At 33.9% G+C, this 20,258-nt stretch overlaps 1 protein-coding gene across 30 annotated transcripts in view; it reads right to left on the bottom strand.

Annotated features, from left to right (window-relative positions):
- The window catches only part of LOC123550860 (mitogen-activated protein kinase kinase kinase 15-like), a 93,601-nt gene that overhangs the window by 25,176 nt on the left and 48,167 nt on the right, over window positions 1-20,258 (bottom strand). For 6 of the 30 annotated variants that reach the window (XM_053540192.1, XM_053540198.1, XM_053540200.1 and 3 more), the window contains 5 exons: window positions 18,502-18,519; window positions 13,633-13,668; window positions 7,237-7,272; window positions 1,972-2,191; window positions 1,668-1,733 (listed from right to left, as the gene is read on the bottom strand). In XM_053540192.1, the coding sequence (XP_053396167.1) occupies window positions 1,668-1,733; window positions 1,972-2,191; window positions 7,237-7,272; window positions 13,633-13,668; window positions 18,502-18,519 (376 nt within the window). The remainder of the gene's footprint in view (window positions 1-1,667; window positions 1,734-1,971; window positions 2,192-7,236; window positions 7,273-13,632; window positions 13,669-18,501; window positions 18,520-20,258) is intronic. The other 24 variants (XM_053540195.1, XM_053540205.1, XM_053540207.1 and 21 more) reach the window with 7 other exon arrangements.

Genomic DNA, 20,258 nt, shown 5'->3' with positions numbered 1-20,258 from the left:
CATACATATAGGGAAAAGTACCACATCCCCTGGCAGTGATGTTTTTACGAAACAGAACGATTTGAACAATCTTTGTTAAGGGTCACCCAAGAATCAATCGTATAAAATTATTTTAAAATTGGGCCTGCTGTTTCTGACAAGAAGATTTTTAAAGTTTCCAATTCATACATACATATAGGGAAAAGAGACCACACCTCCTGGCTGCCATGTTTCATGAGGAATTGGAATAATTTGAATAGTCATGGTAGAGAGTCACACAAGGACCATTTTTGAGTGTGGAATTATTCTAAAATCGGGCCAGCAGTTTCATACAAGAAGATCTTAAAAGTTTCCACTATATACATATACGGAAAAGTGACCATGCCCTCTGGCTGCCATGTTTTTTGACAAATGTAATAATCTGAACAATCTTGGTAGAGGGTCAGACAGTGACCATTTGTGTGGAATTATTTTAAAATCAAGCCAGCAGCTCTTATAAGAAGAAATTTAAAGTTTCCACTATCTACATACAGGGAAAAGTGACCATGCCCTCTGGCAGCCATGCTTTTTGACAAATCAGAATAATTTGAACAATCTTGGTAGAGGGTCACAAAAGGACCATTTGTGTGAAATAAATTTAGAATCAAGTCAGCAGTTTCATACAAGAAGATTTTTAAAGTTTCCACTATATACATCTAGCACCCTGGCAGCCATGTTTTTTGATGAACTGGAATCATTTTAACAATCTTAGTAGAGGGTTACATAAGGACCATTTTGTGTGAAATTTTTTTTAAATCAGACTTGTAGATTAGGAGATGTTGTTTACATTTTTTTCTATTTTTAGCTCTGAAGGAACATCCTGGCCAAGTTTCATCAACTTCCACTGCATGGTTTCAGAGATGTCGTTTGAAGAGAAGTGTGGACAGACGGACGCTGGACGGGGCGCCGAATGGTGATTGATCACAATAGCTCACCCTGAGCACTTTGTACTCAGGTGAGCTAAAAATAAATTGAGCAACTCTTATAGTACTGGTAACTTCCTCTTTCTGCAAATGAAAAGAAATGGTACCAAACTAGAGCAATCTTACCAAGTTAAGTAACGGTACCAAAGTAGGGCAGTGTTATCAAAGTATAGCAATGTTAACAAAGTAAAGTAATGGTAACAAAGTAGGGCAATGATATCTTACCAAAGTAAAGTAACGGTACCAAAGTAGGGCAGTGTTATCAAAGTATAGCAATCTTACCAAAGTAAAGTAATGGTAACAAAGTAGGGCAATGATATCTTACCAAAGTAAAGTAACGGTACCAAAGTAGGGCAGTGTTATCAAAGTATAGCAATCTTACCAAAGTTAAGTAACGGTAACAAAGTATAGCAATGTTAACAAAGTAGGGCAATCTTACCAAAGTTAAGTAACGGTAACAAAGTAGGGCAATGATATCTTACCAAAGTAAAGTAACGGTAACAAAGTAGGGCAATGATATCTTACCAAAGTTAAGTAACGGTAACAAAGTAGGGCAATGTTATCAAAGTACAGCAATGTTACAAAAGTAGGTAGTATTATATGTACAATATCAGATTCTTCTCTCCATCTTAAAATAATTTTTACTAAAAATTGTATTATCACATAAGATTCAACCGTATTTTTGCTGAAATTCTATGTTCTGCAAGCAAACATTATCTACATTACTTTGCCAAGTTTTGGATGAGATATTGTTGCATCTCTGTGTATCAACTCCATCCATGTCTCCACCACCTGCAAATACAGAAAGATTCATGGACCAGTATTTCACCAAAAAGCATAAAAAACTGTAAACAGTAAACCATCTGTTTACTTTATACAAGAGATAATACATTGCTGTTAAAGGACTTAAAATGTCACATTAAAAATACCAAAACAAGAGCAGCTCATATGTTGCATATAAAAAAGAATCAAACAAGAGCCAACCATAATCGGTAAAAATAAAGTCATGATAACATAATCAAAATCTTACCCGTTGAAAATCGCTCTCTTTCGACAGCATAAGTACCAGTGTTGTTCTCCTCTCTGAGTCTTTCCGTAACATATAAAATCCTTCCCTAGATTGGCTGTCATGTGACCCCGTTCCGCTGTGTGTTCCATCAGAATCTTGTATAACTTCATTCATAGAAATACTAAAACCAAGAGTGGGTGACTGCGGCCCGGGCGATGTCAAGGTGGGCGACGGTGACCGGCTGAAAATATAACAACAATCTTTGATTGCTGAAAGACAAACATTCTAATTTCGATACTCAGTTGCCTGTATTTAAATGTGATGTTAAGTGAATCAATATTCAAATCAAATATTAATCAACTGTGAGTTCTATTAAATAATAAACTTTAGTTAGTAATATTTGAGTAATTAAAATCTATTTCATATTGATTTATATCTACAATGATTGATAAGAATGAAACTATTTGACAGCAATACAAGAAGTATAAAATAACAAGCCTCTGTCCATACAGTGCTGAAATTCACTCCTTCTGCCAAGATAACTGCTTGTGCAAAATTTCCCAACAACATAGTGCAATAACATACAGCATACATTCAAATATAAATTATATAGAATATATACAAAAATACATTTCACTTAATATATATAATAAGTCTATTTCAAAAGTCTTCTTCTTCTGTTTTTAAATTTTGTCAAAAAGTGCAAGTTCACATTTTATAGTTGATAAGCCATCAGAAAATAATCCAGAAATCAAAGTATTTTATGAAGATGTTAGAATTAAATTCAGAAAACATCATATTTTATGGAGAATTATTATTTCCTTGACTGTGGTCTCCTTAATTGGTTCCTACATGTATAAACATTTCACAGACATAATATACTTCTATATTATACATCTGTTTTTGTTTTTGTTTATTTTTGTTGGGTTTAACTTCACACTGACAAAATTACAGATATGGCGATTTTCCAGCTCTGATGGTGGAGGAAGACCCTAGGTGCCCCTCTGTGCATTATTTCATCACAGGTGGGCACATGGGTAGAACCACCGGCCTTCCATAAGCCAGCTGGATGGCTTCCTCACACGAGTAACTCAACGCCCTGAGGGAGGCTTGAACCCACATCGATGAGGGGCAAGTGATTTTAAGTCAATTATACATCTGTACACATAAAATATTATAAGATTATCTAGCCAGAAATAAGCTTTATGTCATACACAAAGTATAATTGTCTAGCCTTTAAAACTATTAGAAATCAAAGTGCTGAGACATACACAAGAAGACTGCTGAAGCATATATACAAGAAGTACCTGTAGAAATTAACCCTTACCTTGCTAAATTTCTATAATAAACTTGTCCATCTTCCAATTTGGACAGTACCATTAACTGTTAAAAGGCGTGTTTACCAAAAACATACTGATTGAATGGCGAACAGTGCAGATCATGATCTACACTGGTGGCAAAGGCAGAATCAACCGTGTTCAGCATCGTAAGGGTTAACAATGCTTGGCTACAGATCAAAGTAAGTCTGTCTAGCCATATGATATACTGAAAGTCAATACACAAGTAACTTGACCGCAGCAGTTAGAAAGTCCACGTGTATCACAAACATCACAGTTAAAGGGAGATAAAACTATACAGCAGTATTATAAGTATGAACAAAATCCAGAAGAATCTAACTGCATTGTGTCACTGAGCTTCAGTTAAAAATGACATAACACCCACAAAAAAAACTAAAGAGATGTAATTATGCAAATAACTAATTAAATCAAGGATGCCAATTCTGCCTTTTCGAAGTGCAGTGTTCTCTCAAAGACATTTATATCCACACACAAATAATGACTTCCGGCATACTGTCTAAAACCAAACTGTCACAGAGAATATTCATTTGATGTGAAATGAATTCACAAACTTTTGCCCTCTCCCCATGGACTTGACTCGGGGCAGGCACGTATTACAACACTCTTGAATAAACTGAGATTAGAGTTTCAAAGAATAAGCGATGGTTACTCAGAAGTAAGTTAAATACAATACAGCTTAAATTGACAGCATACAGTGAACAATCAACGTGGCAACAGAAAAGGAGGAAAATATGTCACCACTAAACTAATACCAGTACACGTGTAGCTTCAAGTGAAAGTGAAACAATTCTATAAATGGATTTACAAAAGAGCTCTTTGCAACACATATAATGTGACTTTAAAGCAGAGATTTATAAAAACATGCGCCATGAGCAGTGGGATAAAACAGAAATAAAGACGAGTAATATTTTTCCCAAAACAATGAGACCACTGATTTTTTTTATTTTAGTTCTCGAAAAAGGCAGAAACATGATCTTGCAAACACTCTTGCAAAAACAAACACCGACATCATATTATTGAAGTAGCAGAAAATCTGCTTGATTTTTTACCAAACTCCCTGCACAAAACAGGCAGTCCCTGGTGACCAATCAAATAATGACTAATTTGCATGACACGGCAATTTACCTTCAATCTCAACTTTATGAATATTAAAATAGTTTCTAAGAATCTATTCTATTACATAAAGAGACAGTGACAGAGAAAAACGAAGGTAAATGTAGCTTTTAAATAAATGCTATATTACTTTTTAAACAGACTTTGAAAATGAGATATCTGTGGCTGTGTGTGAGACAAACTCAATTTAAAGGTGCATAACAAAGCTGAAAGAGAATACATATCCACCACAATAAGGATATAAAGAAAATAAAGAAATTTAGGCTTATTCACACTAAAAGGGTTCACGTTTATCTTGTGACATAGGAAATACATTTTGCATTTTAATGTGAATGCCTAAGTTTCTTCTAAGGATGAAGATGAATATGAAACCTGAACAAAATCTGCCCTCCAAACAGCTTCTGTAAAGTATGTATGGTAGTAAAGATATGGTAGCTGAATACTGCCATTTCATGCTTTTGTGTCTTTACCACAAACAACAACAAGAGCTGTCACAGGAGACAGCGTGCTCGACTATTTCAATGCTGGATAGTGAAACTGGGCACATCTGTGGAAGCTAGAGCTGTCAATGGAGTGTTTTTAATGACTCAAATGTGGATGAAGATATTGGAAAATTTATGTTTATGTATTACAAGTTTTGGCATATGTCTAAACAGGTCTTCTTGTTTAGAAGCATAACAGGATTGGAAGGGAAAAAAAATTTAAAAGGAAATTCTGTGGCTTTAACCTATATGTAGCATTATGTAGGATACAATTTTAATCATGCACATAAAAGTTTCATTAATTCATCTCAAATGTTTGCGCTTCCTCATGTCTTTGTCGCAGATCAGCAGTTTGGGAATTCAGACAGTCACAAAACAAAGACAAGAGGGCCATGATGGCCCTATATCGCTCACCTGTTATCATTGCACTTGTGGACAAGAAGGTCCTCAGAAAAAATATCTAAGTCCAAAGGACAGGAACAACAAAGGGAAGAAATTTAACCAAAAAGAAAAAAAAATTCTTACAAGGCACAGATATGTCAAAATACACCTAAAAATTGGAGGTACCATCCATGTTGTACCACAGAAAAGTGGTCTCGGTTTTTCCCTACGGCCAATAATAAAAAAGTTACTAAAAATAAGCTATTTATAGTAATGTAAAAGGGAAGTAATTAAAAAAAAAAAATATTGTAAGTGAAGAAAAGAAGGATCTGCCAAATAAATCTGTTGACATAAATGAAATTTCAGATCAGTATCTTCATTAGTTACGAAGATATACCCGTTTTAATTTGAAATAAAGGGACGTAATTTGACATAAAATCAGTCCATAGTTATCTACCCTGATTGACTCAGTCCAACTAATGACAATAATGAAATTTCAAATAAGTCCTATAAGTACTTACTGATATAAATCCATTTTGATTACAATCAGGGGAGGTAATCAGATATAAAATAACTCTGGAACCTACGATTGGATCTGATTTGTCATGGAATCCAAGATTTATTGTTGTTGAAGATATTTTGGAAGTTTGTATCAAATAAAACCATAAATGAAGTCTCTATATGGCTGCAAAAGCCAAAATAGGCAATTTTGGACCTTTAATGGGCCATAACTCTGGGACCCATGATGGAATCAGGCCAGTTCAAGAAAGGAACCAAGATCTTGTGGTAATACAAGTTGTGTGCAAGTTTGGTTAAAATCAAATCATAAATGAAGCTGCTATTGTGCAGACAAGGTCAAAATAGCTAATTTTGGCCCTTTCAGGGGCCATAACTCTGGAACTCATTAAAGGATCTGGCCGGTTTAAGAAAGGAACCGAGATCTTATGGTGACACAAGTTTTGTGCAAGTTTGATTAAATTCAAATCATAAATGAAGCTGCTATTGTGCAGACAAGGTCAAAATAGCTAATTCTGGCCCTTTCAGGGGCCGTAACTCTGGAACCCATAATAGAATTTCGCCAGTTGAAGAAAGGAACCAAGATCTTATGGTGATACAAGTTGTGTGCAAGTTTGGTTAAAATAAAATCATAAATGAAGCTGCTATTGTGCAGACAAGGTCAAAATAGCTAATTTTGGCCCTTTCAGGAGCCATAACTCTGGAACCCATAATGGGATCTGGCTGGTTCAAGAAAAGAACCAAGATCTTATGGTGACACAAGTTTTGTGTAAGTTTGATTAAATTCAAATCATAAATGAAGCTGCTATTGTGCAGACAAGGTCAAAATAGCTAATTTTGGCCCTTTCAGGGGCCATAACTCTGGAACCCATAATGGGATCTAGCCAGTTCAAGAAAGGAACCGAGATCTTATGGTGATACAAGTTGTGTGCAAGTTTGGTTAAAATAAAATCATAAATGAAACCACTATCGTGCAGACACGAAATTGTTGACGCACGCACGCACGGACGGACGCACGGACTGAAGACGGACGACGGACGAAGGGTGATCACAAAAGCTCACCTTGTCACTATGTGACAGGTGAGCTAAAAATGGCAGAAATCAGTAACCATATGAAAGGAATGGTAACTATGGGCATAATGAAATTTTCATCTTAGAACATAAGGAAACCAATATGAATGATAGATAAAAAAAAACATTTCATTTACAAAGACTGCGCAAGTCTAATCAGAGCTTTGATAAAAAACAGAAATTTCTGGAGGGCAGATTTTGTCAAGAAAGATAACAGAAAAACACATATTTATTCCAAAACCTCTGTGACATGCTAGAAGACACACATACAGTGGGGAATGTAACAAAAACAAAACAGAAAAACAAAACATTTTTGTTAATAAAAGAAACAAATCCTGGAAGACAAACCACTGAACTAAAAATACCTTCCATAGTCCACAGACAAATATGGTGATGATGCTCTGAAATTATACACATGCACACACATTTAGAATCTACCGACTGTAAAATCATTGCTATCATGTGATGTGTTCACAAATTATCTTGAGAAGTCCTTACCTGGACGCATGAAATTTTTAAGTCAGTCAAACCTATCTACACCACCTCTGGTAGAGGAAAAAGGTAGTAGTTGAAATTTTTGTGAAACTTTTTGCAGTACACACATAAAACTATACTGTTTGTAAGTAAAAGCATACCATTTGTAGGCAAAAGTGAACTGAAACAGTGTACTGTCTGTAAGTAACAAGCAAGTGTACTGTTTGTTGGTAAAAGTTTATTGTGATAGTATATTGTTTGTAAGTAACAGTGTACTGTTTGTCAGTAAAAGTGCACTGTTTGTAAGTAACAGTGTACTGTTTGTCCATAATTGTGTACTGTTTGCCAGTAATAGTATACTGTCTGTAAGTAACAGTGTACTGTTTGTCAGTAAATACATACTGTTTGTGAGTAATAGTATACTGTCTGTAAGTAACAGTGTACTGTTTGTAAGTAAATGTGTACTGTTTGTAAGTAATACTATACTGTCTGTAAGTAACAGTGTACTGTTTGTCAGTAATAGTATACTGTCTGTAAGTAACAGTGTACTGTTTGTCAGTAATAGTATACTGTCTGTAAGTAACAGTGTACTGTTTGTCCATAAATGTGTACTGTTTGTAAGTAATAGTATACTGTCTGTAAGTAACAGTGTACTGTTTGTCAGTAAATGTGTACTGTTTGTAAGTAATAGTATACTGTCTGTAAGTAACAGTGTACTGTTTGTCAGTAATAGTATACTGTTTGTAAGTAACAGTGTACTGTTTGTCAGTAAATGTGTACTGTTTGTGGGAAAGAATGAGCTGTTTTATTAGTAAAAAGTGTACAGTTTGTAAGTAAAAATACAATGTTTTAAGGTAAAAGTCTACTGTTTGTAGGTAAAACTTAACTGTTTCTAATTGAAACTGACCTGTTCCTAGGTAAAAAGTCTACTGTCTGTATGTAAAAATTAATCTGTATGTAAAATGTACAGTTTCTAGGTAAACAGAGAGAGAAAATGAAGACTACTGTTTCAGAACAGGACATCTGTAAAGGTGGTCTTGAATACAGGTTGGACAGTTTAAATATTCAGATGAGAAACCATCTCATATACATGGAATGTTTTGCAATAAATGTGACACTGATTGAACACTGATTTTACAGTCATGTATGTCAGTATGTAGATTGGCTATTATTTGCACTGCTTTTATTTTTTTTTTTTTTTCATTTTTGTTAAGTTTGTAACAACGGTTGACAATAAAATGCATAGCAAAGTATACCCAATCAACAGATAAAGATGAAATATGAATTACGGTACACTCAAGTCAACAGACCATACATGTGCATGAATTAAAACAAATAAAATCTAATACTGAACTGACCTTGACCTTAAAAATATGTGGTTATATCTAAATAGGCATTTTTCAAAATTAAAAATGTTACTTTCACTTCTAAAATTTCATAAATGTTGTTAAATAAACAAACACATTATCTCTGATGAACTGCTATGATAATATATAAATTACTTCATCTACTGTCCACAAATTTCACAACCAACTTTCAAACTTCTTTTCTTCAACACAAAAGGTTTTCTAATTATTATAACCACATACTTCTACCTGGCCTTAAACAGGTAAAGACAAACATAAATTATTCAACATTATTCAACATTAAATCAAATATCAAATTGATTAGTTGATATTAGTTGACATTATATCAGTTACAATATCTCAAATAAAAGTGACAGAGTTGCATAACTTAGCATAAATTTTCTTTTTAAATATTTTATTAAATAATTCAAAAATATTCTATATAAGTCACAAAATCTATAGTCTATATAACAAGAGGGTCATGATGACCCTGGATCGCACACCTGGGCAATATGAGCTACATATTTCAAATCATGTAAAACTGATGCTAAAATATTAAGAAAGTAGGTCAGTAGGTCATATTCATGGTCACTGAAAGTCAGTGTTAAAATCGGTGTGCAAAACTGTATTTGTCATCCAAATTTCAAGGCTGTATCTTAAAAATAACAAGCAAATTCGATGAATTGGTATCCCCCGCCGAAAGGGTTTGTGGTGAGGAATGGCAAAAAGATATATCCGGCAAAAAGTTAAGGATGTTAATAAGAAGCAAATAATTTCATTAGTCAAAATCAATTTAACAGAAAACAAATGTTTAATTAAAGAGTACATAATAAATGTATGATACTTTGATCCTGACTTAAGAATTTATTTTGAATGGGATATGCTTACTGTAATAAGCTTAGCTTTTAGAATTAAATGCAGTTAATTGAAATGTGAGCTTGAAGTTTAACGGGAATGAAATATTGTCTTTGAGTGGTTTGGCACCAGGTGTTGCTGTTTTACATGTACATTTGAACTTAAAAGATCAGATGTCCTTAAGAGAACACAGGTAAGATATCTTGAAACGGCTGAGGGCAAGGTTTGTGCAGTCACAACTTAACATGTTGAAGGTTTGAACATTTAAAAAAAAAAAAAAAAAGGAATGGAAATATATATATGTATATATTTATTTTTTTAGGGGGTGGGGGTGCAGGGGAATGGGAGAGGAAACAAAATTTCACATGTTGATTATAAATATTGATTGAAAATTAAAAAATAAAAAAAAGGTAAAAGGGTGAAGTTGGAGGGGGGGGGGGGGGGGAGAGGATGCATGATCAGTGGTGGGCATGACTGGATGGGGAAGTGAGGTGGGGGAATGGTACAACTTGGAAGGTTTGAAAAAAATCTAAAATAAATGAAAAAAAAAAAAAAAATTTGGGAGGGGGGGGGGGGGGGGGGGGGGGGGGGGGGGGGGTGTGACCAAGGCAAGTGGGTGACCAGGTGTGGGTGCGCAACTTCACATGTTTATAATAAATGTTCACAGAAAAGAATGAAAGAAATTTAATAAAATTCTGCCAAATGGTAAGTTTGTAATGTACAAATATGTGGATTTTTAGACAATTAAAGGGCAATAACTCTGAAGTTACAAAAAGAAATCCTTACAAAATTGTCTGTGCACAACCACATTATAGTGCTCTAAATTCTGTTAAAGTTTCATAGTTCTAGGTCAAATATGTCAAAAGTTATGATGCAGAAATTGGCATTTCTATAGATCTATAGTACCCTATATAGTTAACACTAGAAACTTCTAAGGGCCATAACTCTGGTGTTACTTGGGCAATCTGTCTGAAACTTGATGGGCCCCATAACCTCATAGTGGTGAACATGTATATGAAGTTTGTTTGAAAAAAATCTAAAATAAGGAATGAATTTTTTTGTTTTTTTTTTTTTTGGTGTGGGGGGGGGGGGTCGGGGGATAAGGGGGGGGGTGTGTGATCAAGGTAAGGGGGTGACCAGGTGTGGGTACACAACTTCACATGTTTACAATAAATGTTCATGGAAAAGAATGAAAGAAATTTAATGAAATTGTACCAAATGGTAAGTTTGTTATGTACAAATATGTGGATTTTTATACAATTAAAGGGCAATAACTCTTAATTTACAAATAAATCCAAATAAAATTGTGTGTACACAACCACATTATGGTGATCTAAATTCTGTTTAAGTTTCATAGTTCTAGGTCAAATATATCAAAAGTTATGATGCAGAAATTGCCATATTTATAGTACCCTATATAGTTAACACTAGAAACTTCTAAGGGCCATAACTCTGGTGTTACTTGGGCAATCTGACTGAAACTTGATGGGCCGCAAGAACTCATTGTGGTGAACATGTATATGAAGTTTTAAATAAATATTCCCAACCATTTCCTAGATATGGCTCCGGACGGACGGACGGACGGACGGACGACGCCAAAACTATATCCCTCCGACTTTCGTCGGGGGATAACAAGAAAGTAGGTCAGTAGGTCAAGGTCACAGTCAAGTGGCCCATAATTACTTGGGGTCATCAGGTAATTATAATTTAACAGTCTAGGAAATATGATAAGATAATTTTTGAAGTATTTTTTGATATTAGTTGACATTATATCAGTTACAATATCTCAAATAAAAGTGACAGAGTTGCATAACTTAGCATAAATTTTCTTTTTAAATATTTTATTAAATAATTCAAAAATATTCTATATAAGTCACAAAATCTATAGTCTATATAACAAGAGGGTCATGATGACCCTGGATCGCACACCTGGGCAATATGAGCTACATATTTCAAATCATGTAAAACTGATGCTAAAATATTAAGAAAGTAGGTCAGTAGGTCATATTCATGGTCACTGAAAGTCAGTGTTAAAATCGGTGTGCAAAACTGTATTTGTCATCCAAATTTCAAGGCTGTATCTTAAAAATAACAAGAAAGTAGGTCAGTAGGTCAAGGTCACAGTCAAGTGGCCCATAATTACTTGGGGTCATCAGGTAATTATAATTTAACAGTCTAGGAAATATGATAAGATAATTTTTGAAGTATTTTTTGATATTAGTTGACATTATATCAGTTACAATATCTCAAATAAAAGTGACAGAGTTGCATAACTTAGCATAAATTTTCTTTTTAAATATTTTATTAAATAATTCAAAAATATTCTATATAAGTCACAAAATCTATAGTCTATATAACAAGAGGGTCATGATGACCCTGGATCGCACACCTGGGCAATATGAGCTACATATTTCAAATCATGTAAAACTGATGCTAAAATATTAAGAAAGTAGGTCAGTAGGTCATATTCATGGTCACTGAAAGTCAGTGTTAAAATCGGTGTGCAAAACTGTATTTGTCATCCAAATTTCAAGGCTGTATCTTAAAAATAACAAGAAAGTAGGTCAGTAGGTCAAGGTCACAGTCAAGTGGCCCATAATTACTTGGGGTCATCAGGTAATTATAATTTAACAGTCTAGGAAATATGATAAGATAATTTTTGAAGTATTTTTTCCTATATAACTCATATACAAGTGACCCCTGGGGAGGGGCCTCTTTTCACCCCAGTAGTCTAATTTGAACAATCATGTTAGAGAACCCTAAGGCTATGCTTCATACCAAATATCAAAGGCCTAGGCCTTGAACTTTCAGACAAGAAGATTTTTAAAGTTTTTTCCTATATAAGTCTATGTAAAACTTGGGACCCCTGAGGCTGGGCCTCTTATTACCACTGGGGCATAATTTGAACAATCTTCATAGAGGACCATTAGATGATGTCACATGCCAAATATCAAGGCTCTATGCCTTGCGGTTTTGGACAAGAACATTTTTTTAAGTTTTTCCTTTTGGTTTCCATGGCAACCAGAGTTCTGTGTGGAATTCAATTCTTTGAACAAGTTTGGAAGGGGACCTGCTAACCCAAGGAACCTTCAGGCCAAGTTTTATCAACTTCCACCAAACGGTTTTATAGGAGATGTTGTTTAAAGGAAAGTGTGGACGGACGGACGACGTACGCCGGACATTGAGCGATCACAAAAACTCACCCTGAACACTTTGTGCTCAGGTGAGCTAAAAACCTGCAAATACAGCTAGCGTTTTTTATGGAAAGGCACTAACTTGAAGCAATTAGGGAAAGATCACCAACCACCTGTCATTGTGTAATTATATTCTCTGTGGAAAAGGCTATATAGATAGATTATTAAATATTTGGTGACTGCTTAATGCATTAAGTTTTGAGGCGATTACATTTTGCTATAGTAAAATAGATGATTCCTACAAATATCTAGTTTCAAATATTACTCATGTCTCACTTTTTCAGAAAACCTACATTTAGTTTTTGATATGTATATATTCTTAAGAACTCTTTGTATATTGCAAAGTTTTTTTCCCAATTTTTGAACCAAACAGAAAGCTTTCTAAATTACACAACCCAAAAAAACTCTCCCATTATAGCATTTACACAAAGAGGTTTATTTAAAGGTATTTATTACAAGTCACTAATCTTTAAAGAACAGTTAAAGAAAGTGTTCAAGCCTTTATAAAAGTGATATGTACAACTATTTCTTACATCTATCAATGCTTTTAATGGAAATCTACTAAAATTTGTTAAAAATATCAAAAGGGAAATTGTGCTGCCTTGACTGTATATGTACAGCCACTAAACTAAACAAAGAATCTATGGACTTCATTTTATGCCACTGTTATTGTGCATTTCAACACAAATACGGCACAACACAGCTACAAGTACATTCTTCTCCTGTAGATGCCTGCTGGATTTTGAATGGTTCTCAACATTTTGTCATATTTCAAACTAGTAAAGTATCATAACTTTGGAACCAGTCAAGCAAGTACAGATGAAAATTCTGGGAATGATGACATTGCATTGAGGTATAGCATGCAGACAGCAAGTGGGTGGGGTAATAATACCTTCTTTTTGCTGTTTCCTGAAAACTCTCTGTAGCCCTTTATAGAAAGTAGGTAGAGATATAAGTACCAAAGCAAAAAAATAAAACAATATATGGGAACTCAAACTCATTTAGAGAGAAGTATTTTTTCTACAGCCAAGCAAAGCCATTTTTTTCAAATCTGTATTGAGAAGCTTTTCATGCTTACGGTGTTGCACCTTCAGAGAAGTTACGTTTGTACCTGTAATAAAACTTTTTAAAGCTTCTTTATGTTTAAAAAGCACTGTAAACAGTAACAAAGACTTTTTAATAATATCATCAAGCACATGTTTGTTAACTTTAGACTCTAGTAATAACTTTATATCTATGTCTTTTTAGCCTGAAAGCTAATTTCTAATATCCTTAATGACAAAAATTATACAACACAATCTTATGTTATCAGTAAGTACAGACTAGACCTTCAGTTACAACATCAAGCATTAGTGGTATAAAATAATTAAGGATTTCTCCTAATATTATGGTCAAAATTGTGTTTATCTCCCAAAAATTCTGAAACAATAATTGTTTGTAAAACTTGTATGTCCCCCATGATCACCTGTCCTATTTTCCATTGCAAAATCACTGTGCCTTTGACCTCCTGAAACCCTATGTTATAATGGTCATCTACTTACCATGTGTAATCATGTTATTACATTTGTGGACTGTAGACCAATGTATTCGTTAGTTACTGAACTGAAAATGTTTTCAATGTCAAGGTCATTGGGACTTGGATCTTCAACCTACTGACACCCAAAACAATATAGGTCATCTCATGACCACAGGCAATTATCCTATCAATCTGAAGACAGTAGGCCAAAGGATTCTTAAGTTACTAAGTGGAAATCATTTTCAGTCTCAAGGTCAGTATGCCCAAAACAATATGGGTCATCTACTCACTAAAGGTCCTATGAAGTTTAATGGGTATAGGCCAAAACATTCTTTAGTTACTGACAGTCTCAAGGTCACGTTGACCTTGACCTATTGATCCCTAAAACAATAGGGGTCATCTATTGACTTCAGGCAATTATCCTATTAAGTTTCACCACTGGTGAACCAAGCATGTTCTAGTTACTGATCAGAAACCGAAAGGTTTACCGGCACCTCTTCTTTTTTGGAGAGATAATTATACAAACTGTTAGTATAATATACAATGTATAATTGTACTAACATTCTTTTGAAAAATTCTATGAGAAGCTTTTACTGATGTTTGACATGCAGGTATAAATATAACAAAGAAGGTAAACAAAAATAAAAGTTTTGCATCTTTTAAGGCTTACAGAAGCTTGTATAAGAAGTTATGGTAGATATAGTTTTTACTTGAGAAGCAAGTTTTAATCAATTTTATAGCTCTCAATCTGGCTTCTTCTGTAATGTTGCTGTAGATCCTACCTAAAATACCCATAATCTTTTATCACAGGTAAACATCTAAAATCTTTTTTTACAGAACTGTAAATTTCTTATTAAATTATATTATCTTCAAATGCTAATCCTCCAAATTAAGTAAGTTTGTACAGTAATTTCTTATTTCTTTTGCATTTAATTCTAACACAATATGAAGTGAAAGCATCAGTAAAACCGATGAATGCTCCCCGAAGTATGATTATAGCATAATTATTAAAAGAACAAAAACATTTTTCATTGACTGGGTACATACCTTGTCTCAGATACTGTAGTGAAGCTTCCAAAGAAGTTTCTTAGAACTTCAGCAAGTAGTTGTTGAGAAAATGCATGTGCACAAGATATATATAACATAATTAGGAGTAAAGCTTCCTAATAGTATGAAGTTTCATTGAATATCATTGACTGCTTGCTGAATAATACTCCAGACAAGAAATGGTACAATAGTAGACTAATTTTGAATGATCAAAAGGCAGTAACTTGATGAAAAATCATCAGACTAGAACATGAAGATAATATGTGTATCTCCTCTTGATAGAAAAGCTTCCTATAAATTGTCTCTGAATTCCAGCCAAATGGGAGAAATACTCCAGACAAGGATGGCATTATATTTTGCTAATGTTGAATAATCAAAGGGCAATCTCTTAAACCTGATGAAAAATATTGGACTGGAACTAAGATAATGTTATGTACATTTCCACCTGAAGCTTCCAAAGAAGTTTTGTTAAATTCCAGCTAGTGGTTACTGTGGAAAACTCAGGCATGAAATGGTGCTAAAGTAAACTAATGTTGAACTATCAAAGGGCAATAACTTAGTGAAAGATCATCCAACCAGAAAACAAAGGTAATATGTACATCTCCTGTTGTAAGTGAAGCTTCCTATGAAATTTCGCACAATTGCAGAGAGTGTTTGCTGAGAAAAACTGCAGCCAAGAAATGCAGGACTGACAGACGAAAGAAGAGGCGACATACAAGCTTCCTTTTTTCGGCCAGCATATATACTAACCAAAGATTAAAAAGCAGGAAAACATCATCAATATAACATGTCCTTTAACCTTTATATTATTTTTTTCCCTTTTCAGTCTGTTCTTTTCACAAGCAGTACAACATAATATATATAAGGCTTTAACTTCAGGGAGGGTTTTATGGCACACTCAATTAAATTACCTAAATCAACATTCCACAATAATGCAATACTGTTACTGTGCTTATTTCCCATTGTTCATGAATATATGTATACTAAAAGACATATTTTTCCAAATTTGACCAAACTAAACTAATAACCAAAAATAAAAGTAAACATTTTTTTATTGTCATGGAAAATGATACCAAAACCCTCAGGTAAACTGTTTTCACCACATAACAGATATACTAAAGGAAAAGGTTTTAGAAATTGAGGGGATCATTCCAGCATTCTATGTATATCATTCTTTCTACTGTCTCATCCACCAAATCTGTAACAAGGCTTTTTCTGTACACTGTGGTTTAATTTTGGATCTAAAGGCCTCTGAATTTTCTTTTCATTAAATTCTGGCACCAAGGAATATTAAAAAATTCCATTTTAAATTTTTTATATGGAAATGTTGGTTTTATGCTAACTATGAGATATATCCCGAAAGTTTCATAACAAAACATCAACAAATACAGACAAAACTGAAATTCTGAAAATGTTTTTGTGTCAAAAATAGCTGAAATTTAATTACTCAGCAAAATAACATGAAACAAGAGCTGTCTCCATAGGATGACACATGCCCTCGATGGCACTTTAAATGAATAGTTATGGCCGATGTTAGAGTTTAGGACCTTTGACCTACGGACCTGGGTCTTGCGCGCGACACGTCGTCTTACTGTGGTACACATTCATGCCCAATCATTTTAAAATCCGTGCATGAATGACAAAGATATGGATCGAACACACCCATCAATGCACTATCATGAAATATGACCTTTAACGTCTAAGTGTGACCTTGACCTTTGAGCTACGGACCTGGGTCTTGCGTGCGACACGTCGTCTTACTGTGGTACACATTCAGGCCAAGTTATTTGAAAATCCATCCATGGATGACAAAGATATGGACCGGACACGAATGCACTATCATGAAAAATGACCTTTAACGTCTAAGTGTGACCTTGACCTTTGAGCTACGGACCTGGGTCTTGCGCACGACATGTCATCTTACTGTGGTACACATTCATGCCAAGTTATTTGAAAATCCATCCATGGATGACAAAGATATGGACCGGACACGAATGCACTATCATGAAAAATGACCTTTAACGTCTAAATGTGACCTTGACCTTTGAGCTACGGACCAGGGTCTTGTGCGCTACATGTTGTCTTACTGTGGTACACATTCATGCCAAGTTATTTGAAAATCCATCCATGGATGACAAAGATATGGACCGGACACGAAAATTGCGGACAGACAGACTGACAGACCGTTCAAAAACTATATGCCTCCCTTTGGGGGCATAAAAATAATTTTCTGATTACATATTCCAAACTAATCAAGATATTCTTAAAATTTAAAAACTGCCTATTACCATCCTTAGAGTTCTTTAGATTATGTAGATAATTCAGATAATGTGAATGTTATGAAAAATCACCTTGTTACAGAAATGGTGGATCAAACAGTATGCACATTCCCAATATATCTAGTATCTATCTGATCAATAAACACACATATCTTTATAATAATATTTTGTGAAATTCATTGGCTTTAATTAAAACTATCTGTAAGGAAGTCACAAAGACTATTTTAGCTTCCCTCTGAATTCCTATCAAGTGCTATTTTTGCAAATATGTAAATTACAAATTTTGTATCAAGTTAAAACAAGGTTAATACAATATTATTTCTTATAAATGGGGTTTTAGAGGACTTCCAGCAATTCAAAGTCTATCTGATGATAATTAATATGTATAAAGCATATATAAAATGCCCTGCAAAAGCCTATAAATTGTGTGTTTCAACTATTCTGGAAACTAGCTGAACTTAAGCCTAATTTTTTTTATAGATAGCCAGGACTTGAAATAAAAATCGCTTTCCAGATTAAAGTTTTCACAGCAAGATCTTTCATAACCAGACATTACATTGAAATATTTCTATGTGCCCTCCATCCCCCCCACCCACCCCCCACCCTCTATTGCTTTCTTTATACAGTATTAGGATAACTTTAAAATTATCAATTCATTAATGATACCTGAAAGAATTTCACCTGATAAGGAATAGAGAATTCTTTACAGTAAGTTTTAATGAATGTACTTACTAGAGAGACAAGAAGAAATTTAAATCTCCTACCAACCCACTTCCAAAACGCCATCCCCCCAACCCCATTATCGCTCTTCAATTTCTGAAGAAGGCGTAAGGAACTGTTAAGAAATAAATGATTGTGTGTTTATTACATCAAACATGGCAACCAATAGTTACTAAGCTATCAGGCATGTGACACCTACCCCTTGTATAGCACTCGCCTGCACGGGAAACAAAATAAATGGTAAAATAAAGTATCAAATATATGTGAAGTGAAAATTTCAACAAAAAACAGTTCTTGTTATAAAGATGCATCACTTTATACTAGTGAAAAAATATTGTACTGAACGCATCATTATATGCAAGAGAAAAACATATACTAAAATGGTTTGTACTTAACCTATTCTTTATGTAACCAAAATACTGGTACAACATACGTGTAAAAAATAGTTTAGTAATTACATGCATTGTTTAAACATGCCTTAAATGGAATAAAAACCAAATAAATTAAACTATATCTATAAATATTTTTGTTCATAAATAAATAATGCAAATAAATGTTATCCACAATACATTTTTTTTCTTTCGAGCTTAAGCTCAAGCATTAATTTCCATCCTTAAAAAAATCTCCCAACATCTTGTAAAATTCAGCATAGTTGTCCCTAAATCTTTTATATTTTCCAACAAAGGAGAAGTTAAAATTTTGCATACTGGCATATACCAAAAAAAATCACGTTTTAAATTAAACTATTTCTTCTTAAATATTTCGCAAGATCATTTCATCTTACAAGCAGCAAAAAAAGCTCAATCTCTCTTACAAATTACTTAAAGAAACTGCTGTGCTAAACAAAGCTGTATCAAAATCAGTCATAAGTAAACTTTATTTTTCAAACTGGCAAAAAACGCACTGAAAATAACAGTAACATTTTACTAGCAGAAAACTAAAAATAATCATATATAATAAAATAATATAAACCTGAAACCTAGCCAAACAAATCGAAACACAGGTGTATATGTTTTAAAAGCAGCAACTGAAAACAAAGTTAATATTAAACAAAAGAGGGCAAAATGGCCCATAATCGCTCATCTGGATATGAACTAGTCTCATGTAAATAACACTTTCATAACATTCTAGTCTGATATTATGTCCAACTCATTTATGTTGGAAAACTGTGATCATTTGTGATTCACTGCCAAAGATGAATTGCAAACTTCAGAAAAAACTTTTTAATTTGCAATAGATAATATTTTTTTTGTTGGGGTCCCTAAGTTTTTGCAGTCTGTTCTGCAGCTTTAAAATGAATGCATGATCATACAAGATTTAATGCAGAATACAGGTACGATTAATCTGTACACCTAGGTGTATTCTGCCCCTTCATAAAAGAACAGGCAAAAGGGAATAAAATAGGGAGATATCTCTTGTATAATGTGTTGCTTCTTAATAAAAATCAAAATCAAATTGTGCTATTGCCCTCAGAACTAGCCTGAAAATATTGCTTTTCAGTAACAGCTAATATGGCATTGGTTCAAGACCCTAATTGAAATGCCCTAACAGTGACATAATAAAAGTGTGACTGCACCAATGACGAAAAACATCTTGAAAACACTGGTAAGTGTGTCACTGCAAAAAGCACATGGCATGACATATTACATGAATAAAAAAAAGAAAAATTTCTTTTCTGCAATCACACCTTGAAAACTTAAGTAACTTCATATATGCCAATTCTTAATAGACCCCTCCCACTGCCTGTTGCAGAACATCAGGGGAGGTAAATCAAGTCACAGATAGGGACTGTATATGAATCTTTTATTTTCTCTCTTTGTGCTTTGCACTGGAATCATTTTAACAGTTTTGTAAGAAATCAAAAGTCAAGATTTGTGAAGTTTTCCTTAAGTAATTTCTTTATAAATTTTATCATCTTGTCCCTTGAGAAAATTTAAGAAACTCCTAGGATTAGCT

Source organism: Mercenaria mercenaria, chromosome 4 (genome assembly GCF_021730395.1).
Source record: "Mercenaria mercenaria strain notata chromosome 4, MADL_Memer_1, whole genome shotgun sequence".
Classification (NCBI taxonomy): domain Eukaryota; kingdom Metazoa; phylum Mollusca; class Bivalvia; order Venerida; family Veneridae; genus Mercenaria; species Mercenaria mercenaria.
This window is presented reverse-complemented; position numbering and strand designations above follow the sequence as displayed.